Source organism: Panthera onca, chromosome D3 (assembly GCF_046562875.1).
Source record: "Panthera onca isolate mPanOnc1 chromosome D3, mPanOnc1 haplotype 2, whole genome shotgun sequence".
Classification (NCBI taxonomy): domain Eukaryota; kingdom Metazoa; phylum Chordata; class Mammalia; order Carnivora; family Felidae; genus Panthera; species Panthera onca.
Genome location: NC_138350.1, coordinates 55,506,102 through 55,523,021, shown reverse-complemented (window position 1 = coordinate 55,523,021; position 16,920 = coordinate 55,506,102). Strand labels below are relative to the sequence as shown.

At 43.6% G+C, this 16,920-nt stretch overlaps 1 protein-coding gene across 4 annotated transcripts in view; it reads right to left on the bottom strand.

Moving 5' to 3' along the window:
• Positions 1–16,480, bottom strand: part of MAPRE2 (microtubule associated protein RP/EB family member 2) — a 159,469-nt gene extending 142,989 nt beyond the window's left edge. The window contains exons 1-2 of one of the 4 annotated variants that reach the window (XM_081790806.1): positions 14,918–15,021; positions 14,102–14,251 (exon numbers count right to left, since the gene is read on the bottom strand). Coding sequence is in view for 1 of the 4 variants with exons in the window: in XM_060613608.3 (XP_060469591.1) it covers positions 14,918–14,941 (24 nt within the window). In the remaining 3 variants the exon portion in view is untranslated. Of the gene's footprint in view, positions 1–6,352; positions 6,905–14,101; positions 14,252–14,917; positions 15,030–16,407 lie in introns of those variants that run through there. The other 3 variants (XM_060613610.3, XM_060613608.3, XM_060613609.3) reach the window with 3 other exon arrangements.
• Between the last annotated feature and the right edge of the window lie 440 nt (positions 16,481–16,920).

The following is a 16,920-nucleotide window of genomic DNA, read 5'->3' as shown; positions in this document are numbered from 1 at the left end:
ACCTGTGTATAGCTCAGCCCAGGCCCACTGAGGGAGAGAGGACCAAATACTGACAACCAGGCGTGTGGGGAAAAGGGAGCTCAGCAGGCGATCTGAGTGGAAGCTCTTTAAAATGTGCCTGCTCTGCCAGAAATCCCACCACTTTCCTATTTGGATCTACAATGGCCTCATACGTCAGAAGCTTAAATCCTACCACTACTTCTGCCCTGTTGCAATTTAAATAATTCACAGTGCTAACGTGCTATTGAAATGATTTATTTTCCTCATGTTTTGAAAAGCTCATGGGTTCTCTGAAGTACAGTTCCCATTACATTTCCTATTATAGTTCATTCTAAGAGATGGATTCACAACTACCTTTTGGAGTGCTGGGATATCTTGTGGGGGAAGCAGAGGGAAAGGGAAGATACCCTCCTAATCGAAGAGGCTAGAGGTCACAGGTGAATTGAGTTGTTTGCATTGCACCTAAAGCAGAGTTGGGACACAACCCATGTCCCCCCACAATCAATTTAAGTTGACTTGTTAATAAGAACAGTAAGAATGATGTGGTGCCTAACTTGCAAAGATTGTGTAAGCAGAGGAGAGGCCAGCATTCTTGGTCTTAACTCCTAACTCATGCTTATTTGTCTTTTGAAGATTTTGGTAGATATTACTGCTTCCTCTTTGAGTGTCTTCTTTCTCTAAAACTTTAATTCCTCATCAATGGAATTTAACTTCCTCTTAGTTTTTTAAGCTCTAGAGCCTCTGTTCATGATCTTTAGGAGATAATTTTTTCAGATAGGGAAATCAAAGGATGAAAGTCTCCCCACGCCATACAAAAGTAACAATAACACAGTTATTAACTACTTAACTTTCAAAAACAAACTCCCCAAAATGTGAAAAACCAAAAAATACACGTGGCTTTTAGATTCCAAGAGCAACGCTCAAACCACGAAGCCTCATACGAGTTGAGTGTTAAAGGTCTCTTTCCTTTGGGAGGGGCCACAAACCCCATGGGAAAATATGACTCAAAAGGACTTGGGCTTGAGGTCACAGTGTACAGAACACAATTGTTCTCCCCATCCTGCATGGCTCACCTGCGTCAGATTGCTCAACAAGGTACACTCTGAAGGTGTCAAATGACTCTTAAAAACCCCACCCAAGGTTCCCTGTCTGGGCGAAATTACGATGAATAGCATCATCAGACACGCAGATAAGCAGTTTAGGACAGAATAACAATGTAATACACTCTTCCACAAGAGAAGCCACACTCAGATGCACACTCAAGTTGGTGTCCATGGTGATGGGTCAGCACAGCGACAGGCTCCCAAAGGGGAAAAGAAGCCACACATTCTTCAATATAGTTATACTCCCCGTGGTCTATGGGGCTAATTGTGAGAGCCGCTGGTAAGCAGTACCAGGAGCCTCTGGTTCCTTTCAAATAAGACAAACAATAGCCTTGCAGGACAGACATTTCTTGTTTCTGGGTACGACTTGATTCCAAAGCCCTCATCCGTCTCCTGCTAATTCAAAACAGCAGCCTCCCAGGCTAAGCCTCATTCCATCAGATTGTTCACCCTTGAGTTCACAAGACGTTCCTTCCACAATGAAAGGACCAAGTGGTTCCTGAACACAGAGAAAGCTCCTGTTCAGCTGCTGTTTCATTTTAGTAGGAGTTCAGAAACATCACTGTAGAAGTACTTGCTCTTTGTCTACAGTTTTAAAACCAGTATCTGGAAAAAAGAAAAAAAGTCCTCAGGGTGTCAGGGGTTCACTTTGAAAGTGGGGCTGGAGGAAAGGCAGGATGGTGGACAAGAGTTCTATCATGAGACTTTTTTTGGATAACAGGTTTTTTTTAATTTTTTTTTTAACGCTTATTTATTTTTGAGACAGAGAGAGACAGAGCATGAGTGGGGGAGGGGCAGAGAGAGAGGGAGACACAGAATCTGAAGCAGGCTCCAGGCTCCGAGCTGTCAGCAGAGCCCGACGCGGGGCTCGAACTCACGGACCGTGAGATGAAGTCGGACGCTTAACTGACCAAGCCACCCAGGCGCCCCCAGGTTTTTGTTTTTTTTTTTAATGGAAAAGTGACTTATGGTAGGATTCATGATAAAACACATTGTAACATCTATCAGGATTAGAAATGGTTTTGCAGCATTCCACCATTTACCTTTCGTAACACCTATGAGTATACTCCATCAGAGAACCATTATCTCTAGGTCTTACCAAACGCTTACCAGAATCTGCCCCTGCTACACCTTAGACCAAATGTAAAGTGCAGGTTCCCTCAGAGATGTTGGTGTTTAACAAATATTAAATGCCTTAAACAAAAAAAGATGAAATTCCAACAGTGGCCTTTCTGGAATTATTCACAGAAAGAGAAGCATTTCTCTCCCCCTCAACCCCCAGTAGGTTTTCCATAGTCTTTACTATGCAACAAAAGACTCCCAAACATGAGCCAGTGACCCTGAGAGTCCTACCTAAATACCCACTTTCCCAGCACGGAAACAAAACTTCCACCTATCTCTTTTCATCTACAAAGCAGTGGGGTCGGAAAATGACAAAACAACTCCCAATATTGAATGCTTACGTATCAATTATGCTCCACTCGGACCTGGGGGACGTAAAGATGAATACGAGTCCATCCCGACCGCCAACCAATTTATGTGCTGGGGAGGCCCATGTGTGGGGAATTAAAGGCAAACTGCAATGAGTCACCTGACCTATCCTGGATGGGTGGGGCTGTGGGAGGTGGGGAGAGGTAATGGCTAGGAGGTTAGGAAAGGCTTTCCGGAACAGCCTTTCTCAAATGTTAATCCAGAACACCTGAGAATCTTACTACAGTGCAGATTCCGATTGAGAATGTCTGGGGTGGAGCCCAAGCTTCAGCATTTATAAGATGTTCCAGGTGATGCTACAGCCGCTGGTCCGGGGAGCACACTCTGAGTGGCAAGGACCTCGAGGAATGAACACCTGACATAAGACAAAGGCTGAGCTTGAGTTAACCAAGGAAAGACGCCTTGGGCAGAAAAACATTCAGAGACATTGAAGCTAGAAAGATCATGCTGGATGTGGGGAGCAACATTCAGCACGGTAAGGGAGAGGTTTATGTGAAACATTGTTGAGTGCGAATACAGTCAATAAAAGCTTTACACAAAAATGGGAAAAAAATATTTTTAATAGTTGAACAGAGGTGGTAAGATTGGGAATGGTCCCCCTCACGCCCCTTCCTCATCGTTGTCAAACTCTCGCTCATGAATTTTGTGTGGCATTTATTAAAACAACCACAGAAGGATACATTCGTTTCTCTTCCACGTGCTGGTGAGGGGAATTCTGTACTGGGGTGTCTTTTGACAAAATGACCACACGGCTTCCTCCAATCTGGGATTATGTGATGGGCTAAGTAAGATACACAGTTACTTAGTGACTGATGGCAACGATTATGTAGTGACAAGGTTATGATCACTACAGAAAAAGCTGTGTTTTTGAAGGAATAATATTTTATAGAAGGAGTCAAGTAATTAAAAACATTGAAGCGTGTTTTTATAGTCCATCCATAAAATTTCACCTGGGGAAAAAATGCGAGAGGAATTATATAGAATTTGGACAGAAGAAAAACACCAAGCGTTGTATCTTTCGACTTCACAGAGCAAAGAGTGGCACCCCGGTGAGGAATTCATTGCTTGGTGTCCCAGAGCACCTTGCTGTCACAGGAAAGGGGGAGAACTTTTAAGTTCCTGAGGGTCGGAAGGGAAGGTTGTGATTGCTAAGGATATATGGCCAAAAGCTATACGTCTCTAAGATACGTGCTCTGTGGTTCCATTCCCAGCGCATACATGGAACTCTTAAAATTAACATCACCTTTCTTCCAAATTAGGTGTGTTGTAGGAAACTACATATGTAATATTTACAATGTAGTGTACAATGTAGTGTACAATGTATTACAAATTCTTGTAATTTGTAATTACAAGAATCCTGTGAGACAATGCCGGGCTCTAGTGTCTCAAGTTGACAGATGAGAAAACTTAACTGGAGGGGCATTGATGAAGGATGGTAAGTCACATCTCCAAAGACAACCAGTCAGTCAGCAGCAGAACTAGTTTTAAGCCTCAGGCTGTCCGATGTTCTTGCTGCAGTTCCAGAATTTTTGCTGTGACACAACCCTGTAACTTCTTTTTAAAAAAATGTATTTATTTATCTTGAGAGAGAGAGAGCACAAGCAGGGGAGGGGCAGAGAGAGGGGGAGAGAGGGAGAATTCCAAGCAGGCTCCACGCTGTCAGCGCAGAGCCTGTTGCGGGGCTCAAACTCACGAACTGCGAGATCATGACCTGCGCAGAAGTCAGATGCTTAACTGACGGAGCCACCCGGGTGCCTCCAGACCACTGTAACTTCTTAAAAAAAACAAAAACAAAAAACAGGTGGGCAGGCAAAGGATGTGAGGATTTCGAACGTGAAAGGAATCAAAATCTATGGAACCTTTTCTCTGAGTTTTTAAAACTCAGAATTTCACAGACCAGTTTGGAGCTTGCCATAGGCTCAAACTGCATGCCCTCTGTTCAGTTTATTTATTTTTTTTATGTTTATTTATTTTTGAGAGAGAGAGAGGCTGAGAGGGAGAATCCCAAGCAGGCTCCTCACTGTCAGCACAGAGAGTGACATGGGGTTCAGGCTCATGAATTGGGAGATCATGACTTGAACGGAAATCAAGAGTCAGACCCTTAACCCACTGAGCCACCCAGGTGCCCCGCCCTCTGTTCAGTTTTAAAGGAACCTAAGGACGCAAATATATAAATGTGTGGTGCTGGCATATAAATATCCACTTACAATATACCAAATGAAGAAACACAGATTTGCTGGTGACTTGAGGGCCAGGAAGTGTGTGCCACTTAATTTATGGGTTATTGATGAGAGACAAACCAGGATGCTATTTATAATAGGCTGTCTGGTAAGTCCTTAGGTCTTTTTTTTTTTTTTTTTTTTAATTTTTGAATTTTAAATTTTTAAATTTTTAAAAATTTTCAGTAGGTTCCATGCCCAGTGTGGGGTTTGAACTCATGACCCTGAGATCGAGAATCATATGCTCTACCGACTGAACCAGCCAGGCATCCCATGAGAGTCTTTTTCATACTTATACTTGTCTTATTTTGTTAAATATGTAGATTACAAAACAATATTAGAAATGGTCATTTAGGATTCTCATAAGAGGGGTGCCTGGGTGGCTCATTCAGTTAAGCGGCCGAATTCGGCTCAGGTCATGATCTCGCGGTCCGTGAGTTCGAGCCCCGCGTCGGGCTCTGTGTTGACAGCTCAGAACCTGGAGCCTGTTTCAGATTCTGTGTCTCCCTCTCTCTGACCCTCCCCTGTTCATGCTCTGTCTTGCCCTGTCTCAAAAATAAATAAAACATTAAAAAAAAAAAGATTCTCATAAGAAAACAGAAATATAATAATTGCCTATCAAAGATATTTGATCAAAAGAAACTATTTCTTCTTAGGTGTTAAAAGGGAATTTTGTTAAGGATTATTTCAACACGGTATTAAATCAAAAGGCCACTTTACGTGTGAAAAAGTGAATCCTCTGTTTCAGGGTTTCTCAACCTTTCATGTGCATGTGAATCACCTACAGATCTTGTTAACGTAAGGACTGGTTGCCAAGGTCTGGGGTCAGCCCGAATCCTGCATTTTAAGACACTCCTCTGGAGTACTGAAGCTGCAGGCCTGGGACCTCACACAACTAACAAGGCATCCTTGGAATCCCCTGGGAGTGAACTTCCTTGGAATCACTAGAAATCATCAACTTTTATTCGCAATGTCAGGCTAACAATCTACCTATCAATGTATCTATTGAATTAGAAGGTCTGTAAAAAAATAGAAGGTACCTTTCAATAGCTTACAAAATAAGATGGCCAATTTTTTAGTTCTAGTTTCTACTTATTTCCCCTCATTGTGCAGAATACTGCAGATAATAGCTTGATTTTTTTCTTTAGTAGGTGAAAGCAGTGCAGACATTTTAATATATTACCTTGGACATAGAGTCTCAGATCAGATATTTTACAGACCAGAAAAGCTAGGCATTTTGAAATTTATGATGGGATAAAAGTAGGGTTGCAAATTTGGAGAAAACAAAAAAGAGAGGAGAAACACTAGACAAAATTCCAAACAACCAAAAAAATGGGATGCTCAGTTAAGTTTGAATTTTAGCTAAAAGACTAATTCTTTTGGTATGAGTATACCCCATGTAATACATATATGTAATATATGGGACATACTTACACTAAAAAAAAATCATTGCTTATCTAGAATTCCGATTTAATTAGCCATCCTGTATTTCACCTGGCAACCCAAGAGAAACGCCCGTTCCCCCCAATTCTAACTTACCCTGAAATGCTGAGAGAACAGGTAGTGTGGAGAACGAACAGACCCCCTGACAGTGCTGTTTCAACACTCTAACTGCACCGAGAACTGCTTTCCGGATTTGCCAGTAACACACACAGCACTTGGTTGTTATGCTGTTGATTTGTGGAAACTCCTTTTAGAAGATTTGTGCCCAGAAGACTCCACTTGAGAAAAAAGTTGTGATAGAAGGCAAGCTGGAAACTAACAAAAAAATCTTCCGTCAATAGTTTCCTTTTGGGGAAGGACCAGGGGGAGCAGAGCAGGAGGGTTTTCCTTCTAGCTCCCACTCTTTTGGAGACTGAAGAAGATCAGTGGGAAAATGGAGACTGGTTTCTTGGTTAGAATCATGAAACGTTCTTTGCAATGGATCAAATTCTGGCAAGCTGGTTGGGTTTTAAAATTATTGAAAGAAGGAAAGAATGCATAAGATGGTTGCAGGGATGCTCCACTTCCTGCTCATCAGTTGTTTGAAAGCAGCCTCTACCAGCTTTTAAAGAAGGGAATCTACTCTTGCACTGCTCGTGGGCATGCAAACTGGTGCAGCCGCTCTGGAAAACAGTGTAGGGGTTCCTCAAAAAATTAAAAATAGAACTACCCTATGACTCAGCAACAGCACTACTAGGAATTTATCCAAAGGATACAGGAGTGCTGATTCATAGGGGCACTTGTACCCCAATGTTGATAGCAGCGCTTTCAACAATAGTCAAATCATGGAAAGAGCCCAAATGTCCATCAATTGATGAATGGATAAAGAAGATGTGGTTTATATACACAATGGAATACCACTCGGCAATGAGAAAGAGTGAAATCTTGCCATTTGCAACAACGTGGATGGAACTGGAGGGTATTATGCTAAGTGAAATAAGTCAGTCAGAGAAAGACAGATATATGTTTTCACTCATATGTGGAAGTTGAGAAACTTAATGGAAGACCATGAGGGAAGGGAAGCAGAAAACATAGTTGCATACAGAGAGGGAGGCAAACCATAAGAGACCCTCGAATACAGAGAACAAACTGAGGGTTGATGGGGCGGAGGCAGGGGTGAGACGGGGAAAATGGGCGATGGGCATTGAGGAGGACACTTGTTGGGATGAGCACTGGGTGTTGTATGTAAGTGGGAATCTACTCCTGAAGCCAAGAGCACACTGTATACACTGTATGTTAGCTAACTTGACAGTAAATTATGTTTGAAAAAATAAAGAGGGTAATCGAGTCCTCTGGTTTCACTTTCATGCATGGCATCCCATAACAAGTTTGGCACGCTTTAGCAAAACTGAAAGAAGTCACCTCATTTTCCACCTGCTTTTTCTGGCTTATTTTACCTTCTCTGACTAACTCCAAATACCAAGAGTTGTTCTTGCCACATTGTTTGTAATTAATTCTAAGTTAAAACCAAGGTTTACCTGTTAGCAAAATGCTCGGTGTTCTGCCCCTGTTCAAGCAATTGAAACTTACGAATTTCTTACTCTGGAAAAATACAGTAAATCTTCATTTTAGAACTACTTTTTTTTAATTCAAGTTTTTATTTTAATTCCAGTTAGTTGACATACAGAGTTATATTAGTTCCAGGTATATAATATAGGGATTCAACACTTTCATACATCACCCTGTGCGTATCACAACAAGTGCATTCCTTAACCCCCATCAACCGTGTAGCCCATTCCCCTACCCACTTCCCCTCTGGTAACCATCAGATTGTTCCCTATAGTTAGGAGTCCGCTGGGGGCTGCCTGGGTGGCTCAGTCAATTAAACGTCTGACTCTTGGTTTCAGCTCAGGTCATGATCTCCCGGTTCCTGAGTTTGAGCCCCTCACTGGGTTCCACACTGACAGTGTGGGATTCTCTCTCTCCCTCTCTCTCTGCCCCTCCCCCTCTCACTCACTCTGTCTCTCTTGAAATGAATACACTTTAAAGAAAGTTTTAAGAAAGAGTCTGCTCGGTCGCCTGGGTAGCTCAGTAGGTTGAGCGTCTCCTGGTCGCGGCTCTGGTCATGATCTCGTTGTTTGCAAGTACAAGCCCTACAGAACCCTCTTGGGATTCTCTTTCCCTCTCCCCCTGCCCTCTGCCCCTCCTCTGCTCATGCTTGCTCTCTCTCTCTGTGTCTCAAAACAAATAACTAAACTTGAAAATAAAGAGTCTGTTTCTTGCTTCGTGTCTCTCATTTTTTTCCCTTTGCTTGCTTGTTTCTTAAATTCCACATATGAGTGAAATCCTATGGTATTTGTCTTTCTCTCACTGACGTATTTCACTTAGCATTATACTCTCTAGCTCCATCCATGTCATTGCAAATGGCAAGATTTCATTCTTTTTCATGGCTGAATAGTATTGTAGTGTGTGTGTGTGTGTGTGTGTGTGTGTGTGTGTGTACCACATCTTCTTTATCCATCACCCAATGGACACTTGGGCTGCTTCCGTATCTTGCTATTGTAAATAATGGTGCTGTAAACATTGGGGTGCGCATATCCCTTTGATTTAGTATTCTTATATCCTCTGGGTAAATACCCAGCAGTGTGCTGCATCATAAGGTAGCTGTATTTTTAACTTTTTGAGAACCCTCCATAGTGTTTAATTTTGGAACTCTCCTGGGGAGAGCTACATGTGATATATGTATGGCACAAGTTATATTAAAGAAAATCTTGTTAGCAAAATATGAAATCTACATTATGATAAGGGAGGAAAGTTGCTTTTTAACTTGAACTGGTTACACGATCTGTCCTCAGTTGTCCCCCTTCATCTTTCCCCCACAAATACTCCATCATGAGCAAGAGTAAGTTAAGTCCCCTCAGGAGTTAGATATCTATATGCCATTACTGCCAATAGTCCTAGGATGGGGTTAAATGCCCTTATAATTTGTTTTGTTTTGTTTTTAGAAATTATTTAGCTGATCTCAGGTTCCTCAAACTTTACATTATCTGCAATGCATTGTTTGATGTAGTGAAAAAAAGAAGCCCAAACTATCATTTTTTGGTTTCTGAATTGCAGGTGTACTGATTCTGGAAGGGAGGAAGAGGACGAGTTATATATAACCCTTGAAGTTGCTCTATTAATCTAAGTGAAACTCATTTACAAACAGTCGGTGGCATTAACGAAAGAGGAAGTTCTCTTAACTGAAGGAAATTTCATGAGGCAACGCTTAAAGTAAAAAAATTAAGACAAGGTCTCATTAATGTTGTTATTGCTCTTTCAAAGGTTCTTTCTAGAATCTTAATAGTAATCTCTCTATCCTTGGGAAGAAGGCAAATAATTTTCATCTCTGGATCATGATCTGATCTGTTTCTGAATTTGGAAGTTTCAAACTAAATTGTCTATGGCATAATGTCAGCTTCTAGGGATGTAAGTGACTGTAAATCTGCTCATTATTATTATTAAAAAAAGTTCTTTTAATGTTTATTTTTGAGAGAGAGAGGCAGAGCACGAGTGGGGGAGAGGCAGAGAGAGAGAGGGAGACACAGGATCCGAAGCGAGCTCCAGGCTCTGAGCTGTCAGCACAGAGCCCCATGCAGGACTCAAACTTAGGAACCTTGAGATCATGACCTGAGCCGAAGTCGGATGTTTAACCCACTGAGCCACCCAGACACTCTAAAACTGCTTACTATTTAATGATCCTTGCCTTTGTTAGTAGAGAGCAATTTATTTTAAATGTATACTTTAGAGGAGTAGTGCGATTTTCAAAACCGGCAAGTTTCCACATCATGTTTTAAGTGTGTAAAATGACAGTCAATGAAAAATTTCAAATCTGAATACATCTTCAAATTATGTCTTCATACACTCAATGAAATAAGCAAAAAATGCCCTCACAGGTTTGAGAAAAAGAAGTTCCTACTGCTAAAGAGTTAAGGCAAGTGTCACCCTGGGCTCACTGTCAAGGGTGTGTTTTCCCATCTCCTGGAGCATTGGAAACACTGACATTGGCTCAACGTAAGTCAGCACTGCCCTGTTTGGGCCTGTTAAGGTTCAGAAGTTTTATAGTTTGCCATTCACAAAAATTCACATATGCTTTAGAAAAGTACTGCTGTTTTGCAAAGTACATGCACACAAAAGGGAAACAGGAAACGAAACTATTTTTAGTGAGTTACCTATGTTTGGAAACAACTTTTTTTGCCTTCTCTAACAGGGAAAAAAAAAATGAAAAAAGACTAAGTGAGCAAATTCTCATTCAGAACCGAAGTATGTTGAATGAGAGTAAATCAAGGGCGTGCCAATTTGTACCTAAATACTTAGTAAATATTTTAGGCTTGGTGGCCCGAATGGTCTTTGGTGAAACTACCGTGTTTCAGTAGCACGAAAATAGCCATAGACAAAATATAAGTGAATAAGTATGGCTGTAGCCCAGTAAAACTATTTTGAACACTGAAATTTGGATTTTGTATAATTTTCAAGAGTCCCAACATATTTTTCTTTTCTTTTCTTTTTTTTTTTTTTTTTTTTTTTTGATATGTTTTCAACCATTAAGCAAGCCACAGAAACCAATTTTAGTTCACAGGACATACAACCACAGACAGTGGGTCATAGTTTTGCTGATCTCCAAAACACACGGAGCCATGGCTTTCAAACTCAACACAAGCCTAGTGCCATTACGTGGAGTTTGTCAGGAGTCACTTTTGAAGGGTGTAGATTATTAGGTTTGTTGGAAGGAACTTTAGCAATAATCATCTTCTGTAACTCTGGGGTAACAGATTGAATGCTTCTCTTCAAATTTATGGTTTCAAATTTGGTGCAAAAAAAAAATCGTGCAGTTAGTAGATTTGAAACACTATAGCCAGATCTTCCTGATCAAGGAGAATAAATTCACTGTAAGCATCTAAGATGGTTGTAGGTAAATATGTAAGATAGTTGGATTTTATTCTTTGTGGTCTCCAGAGGGTGCAGACAATGCTCTGTGGATGTAATGTGCTTCGAGGGAGACATTGACATGTAAATTGAAGGACTATTTAGTAAGAAGCTATACAGGAAGTTTAAGTTTTTGTTGGATGGCATGATTATTATTAACCTGTAAGGGCCCTTCAAACAAGAGAGTTTATGTTTCTATGATTTGGGCAAAGATTCTAAAACTTCCTATTTTGGTTATCTGGATAAGAAGCAAACAATAGCTCAGATTTTGGGGGTTGGTCTAGTCCAAAGGTTGATTACTTCAGAATAAAGTTGGTGAGATCATCATGTGTGTTAGAACTGAACTTGTCTAGCCAAAACCTCCAAGCAAGATTATATTCCACTCTATTCAAGAAACAGCTACATGATAGAGTCAGTACCCCTGGTTTCTCATCACTTTAGAGTATCATTTGATATTGGGATTTGTGCTCTTTGGCGCATGGGAATCCTCTCTACCAGAGTTATGTTTAGGCCCTGATATACTAAGGAGACCAAAGGGCTGTATAAAAAAAAACCAAACAAACAAAAAACCTGAATGATTCTGATCTATCCCAAAAACTTCAGTTTCTAAAATTGAGGTGATACCCCTTCTTTCTACGTCACCACTTCTGGCTTACTTGTAATTATTACAGAACTAGGTCTACACCATCCTCTGATGAACAGTTTCTTGTTAATCTGGATTAGACCCATTCTTCTAGACTACGTTTCAGCCTTTCAATATCTTACAACTCCCAGGAAAGGGGCTGGAATTTCAGAAATGTATCCCCAGTGCCTTTTCTTAGCTACACGGAAATGAAATGAGAATGGGCTCATTGCCATCACTTTGGCCTTTGGAAATTCTTATTAACACTTATTTCTGGTGTTATGTGTCAAAGAATATATCCAACTTCTCATTTTAAAATATGCTGGCTATTTAAATATATTTGTGCTATTTTAAAAAAAAATTTTTAATGTTTATTCACTTTTGAAGGAGAGAAAGAGACAGAGTGTGAGTGGGGGAGAGGCAGAGAGACAGAATCTGAAGCAGGCTCCAAGCTCTGAGCTGTCAGCACAGAGCCTGATGCGAGGCTCGAACTCTTGAGCCATGCATGAGATCATGACTTGAGCTGAAGTTGGTCACTTAGCCGACTGAGCCATCCAGGTGCCCCACTTGTGCTAGTTTTAATCAAGGCCGAGACAATAAAAGCTGGTTAACTATTAACTTGCAATGCTCCGAAAGAACTCTCCTAGCTTGATGAATTCCTTTAGGCATCCAGATAGTTGGATGTGATTTTTCCATCATAATGGGCAGAGACCAAACTTTTGTGAAGTGAATCTTCACATGAGAGTGTAGTTAAGTATTCTAACAGTTACTAGTTATGCTCAGAAGTCTAGGTTTTTTTTTATATAAAACTGTAAATGAACAAATGAGCTACCATTTCATAGCACTTAAGAATTGTGACGGACCTTTAGCTCCCACATATCCAGAATGTCCGTCTTGGAAAATAACAACTGAACGTACTCAGGATGCTCTGCTTTCAAATGTTCTCCCCACCTTTTGATAATGTTCAGCATACACAAATAGCATTCACAACACGAAAAGTATTATGCTCTGTGCTATGGGAGCTGCAAACAGAAAGGCTCCTGGGAGAGAATACCAAGCAGGGTACATAGGGGCTAGCAGAAATTCCAACAAAGTTCTGTAGCTGATAATATTGAATGCTTGCTGTGTGCCAGGCACTGTTGTTCCCCCTTAAAGAAACAGAATGGGGAAGGAAGCAGGTAGACTCAGTCATGGTGATATAAAAGGTAATGAAGAGAGGAGTGGTATAAAAATTGAAGTTAAGAGTAATAAAAATAAGAAAATTTTATTGACAATAAATAATTTTATTTGTCAAACTACAGGAGGCTTAAATACAGAGAACAAACTGAGGGTTGCTGGAGGGGTTTTGTGGGGGGCGGGGGGTGGGAAAGGCCAAATGGGCAAAAGGGGCATTAAGGAGGCCACTTTTTGGGATCAGCACTGGGTGTTATATGTGAGTGATGAATCACTAAATTCTATTCCTGAAATCATTATTATAGTCTATGTTAACTAACTTGGAGCTAAGTGTAAAAATAATAATAATGATAATTTAAAAAAGAATAATAAGTATACTTAATAACCTATGTACATTAAAAACTTTTTTTAAATGTTTATTTATTTTTGAGAGAGACGGGCAAAGTGCGAGCTAGGGAGGAACAGAGAGACGGAGACACAGAATCTGAAGCAGGCTCCAGGCTCTGAGCTGTCGAACATGACCTGAGCCCAGGTGAGACACTAAACTGAGCCACCCAGGCGCCCCCTAACCTGTGTACGTTTTGAAACAAGTTATCTTATAAGGGTCGTGTCTTAGGGATTTTTTTTTAAAGCAAGAAATCATTAATAGCAAACATATTCATGCAAAATGTTAGGTATAACCATTTCTATTTAAATAGACCCTTTAATCCACCACTGAGCGTGTGATCAAACAGTATTTGAGTTTTCTATACTCAAAACTTATGCACTGCTAATTCATCCTCTCTACTTCACATATTTGAAATAACCCAAACCAGTTCACATTCTCCAGGTTTTTTTTTTTTTTTTTTTTTATATGCCTTCCACCAAGGAAATTACAAGATGTCTAGTTGGTTCTGTGTTTCCTCCTCTAACAGGAGAGCGCATTATAATGAAGCAAGTGGGACAGGGTGCTGGAAAAGGAACCAGCGTCTACGAGCAAACATATCCTGATCAGATATTCAAACACGCTTTCAAAGGAGTGGAATAGTGCGCGTCAAAAAGCTACTGGATGTAATTACTTCCTATTCCCCGGGGGCTCCGCCTTAGAATGAAGTCTGCTGACTCACCAGGCTGCTCCCAGTTAGTTTCTGCTGGGTTTCCCCACTGCCTGTGCACGTGAGTCATCACGGGGAATGAAAGTTTCTACCGGCTCCTTAACAACCATGCAGAAACCAGACACTGACAGTGAACTTCGATCTTTCCAATAGGAACCGGACCTAAGGCAAGAGGGGGTGAAAGATGATGTGGCAGGTGTCACCGCCAGCCAAGCCGCCCGGTGACAGTCCCCGCCCTAGGGCGTCTGTGGGCGGCACTCCAGTTCCAGCTTCTCCCCCGCCCCCACCCCAAGTAGTTAAACTGGCATCTTGTCTTGCAAGCGTTGCAGCTGCTGGCCACTGAACTCCTTTGCGTCAGTGTTGCTCAGACTTTGCTCCACAATGGGATTACCTGGCGATTAAAGATGAATAAAACAAATAACAAACCCGATGCTTGGCTCTCATCTCCAAACAGGCTGATTTAAATGGGTTGGGATGAGATATGGACATCAGGATTTTCCAAAGCTTCCCAGGTAATTCTAACAGACAGCAAAGTTTGGGAACCTTTGCATGGAGAAGGTCACTCTTCCCATGCAAGTGAAACTTACCAGTTAAGCATCACTAATGACCACCTGGTGGCCTCCCAAACCATCCTGGAGATCTAGTGACACACAGCCCCTGATAATTTAATTAGTTTGGCAGCCACAAAGAACGCTAGCAAAGCAAGGGGGCATTTTCAGAAGAGATACTGGCTAGTCAAGGACCATCTTCCCTCTTAGCTTACCAAAAACTTGGCTACATTTAGTGCTCAAGAGAAGCGTCTCAAATGTTGCTATTCTTTTTTGTTACCTTTTGATCTCTGCTCTGTTTCATCCCACAGAGTCTTGCTCCGCAAAGCTGTAAGCCTCGGGTCCTCTCAGATTAGAAGCAGGTGCTGCGTCAAAGCACAATCAAGACGGTACTGCACGCTTCACTTGGGCTGGGACCGAACCGCCGCCTCTCAGCGCGGCCCCAGGGTAGATACTATGCTAATCGAGAAAGTTCTTCCGTCTCCTCGCTGGCGGGCGGGTGCAGGTTTGAACACTTAACCCTTGATTTTACGTGACTGCATTATAGTGCGTTTAGTGACTTCCTCTTGCTTAGCGGGTCTGGACCACGTTCCATGTTTTTGGAAGAGAGGACGTGAGCAAGTGCTGGCGAAAACCCGCAGGGAGGGGACAGCAGTGTCGGCTGGTGCCAAAGTGAAGGGATGGCTAATGTTCGGAATATTAATTACTCCACGCGCTACTGACCCAGCGAAGACTAGCAGAAGGGGGCTGGGGGTTAAGACAAAGGCTCCTCCTGATCAAATGGCTGCAGCGCCCCTTCCTCCGAGGTTATAGCTCTGCCTTCTGCGCCAGGCGGCACTTGGCAAGGCACTGGCAAAGTGACTCAAGGGGTGGCCAGATCCACTATCTGAAAGTCTGCATTACCGAACGCTCCAGACTCAGAGGGGAAGGTCTTTCTGTGCCCACCCCTCCTTCCTGCCCTTTGTGGGATTTCTGGGCTTCCGCGCAACCCTTCTAAGGGTGGACTGAAGAATTTCCTACGGAAGCAGAGTGAGGAGTCGCCGAGTAGCCCTCGCCCTGCGCCCAGGGTGATCTCTGCAGAAGAACCCGTTGGGGTCAGAATAACAACCCGTTCTCATTTCCCCAGACCTGGCTCCCAGGTCCCGGGCGCCAGGAGCACCAGCGGGAGCCGGAGTTGGAATGGGGAGCTGTGGGGTTCGCTTCCGCCGGAGGGCAAGCACCCGCGGCGGCGGCAGGGCCGGGGGTCTAGCGTTTGATCCCCAGCAGGCCGGCGCCAGCGCGCTGCACTTCCTGGTCTGCCCGAAGTGCGCTGCCCCTGCCAGCTCCCTCGGTTCTCGGTCCCTGCGCCCCAACTCTGGCGCCTCCAGGTCTGCGCGCTGCGGGAGCGCACCCCCAAAACCCCCTCGGCACCAGCGCCAAGTGTCCGCGTCCTGGACAGTCCCGGCCCTCACCCCAGAGCTAGTCCACTTTGCTTCTGCCAGCGTGGCAGCCCGACTCCCTCCCCTCTTCCCGGGTGCGCAGCGCTGGGGCTACGAAGAAGGGGTGCCGCTCGCTGGCGGGTGCACATCCCCGGGCCGCGGGGCCGACCCCTGCACAACTTCTTGCAGGGCACCAGGGACCCCGGGGTCCCGCTGGCTCCGCGACCCGCAGACTGCAGCCCCCCGGCGGCGGGAGGAGGCGCGGCCAGCGCTTGGCCTGGGAGGGACTGCGCCCGGGCAGGAGGTGTCGGGGTGCGCCAGGGCGGTACCGCTTTAAATGCACTTGACTCACCTGCTCCGGCGCTGTCGCCTCCTTCCTCTACTGACAGCTGGGGGCTTTGTTTTCTCCACCCACCAGGCCGGGTGCGCTCCGCCCCCACTGCCGCACGTGACTCGCCTTCTGCCACCGCCGCCGCTCGGCTCGTCCACCCTGGAGAGCTGGCCGCGCCACCCTTTTCCAGGGGTGCGGAGTGAGAGTAGAGACCCCAGCCGAGCACAGGTCGCGGCAGGTCCGATGTGACCTGTCGGCGGGCTGGTTGGAAGGTTGCGCTCAGGTTGGGGCCCTTGGAAGCCAGAGCGGGTCACTTAGGATAAAGTGCCAGCCAAAAGAGCAGGACTGTTGGGCCCCACCAAGAAAGAGGAGGCCAGCACTGCTGAGAAGAGGGGTCTTGAAAAGTACCTGTAGTAGTATTAAGTACCTGAATTAAGTACCTGTAGCTGGGGGCGTGCTTCCGTTTTTTTATACCAAGTGTTTGTACTCCTACCTGGGGAACAATTAATACTAAGGGGCAAACTAATTTGTTAT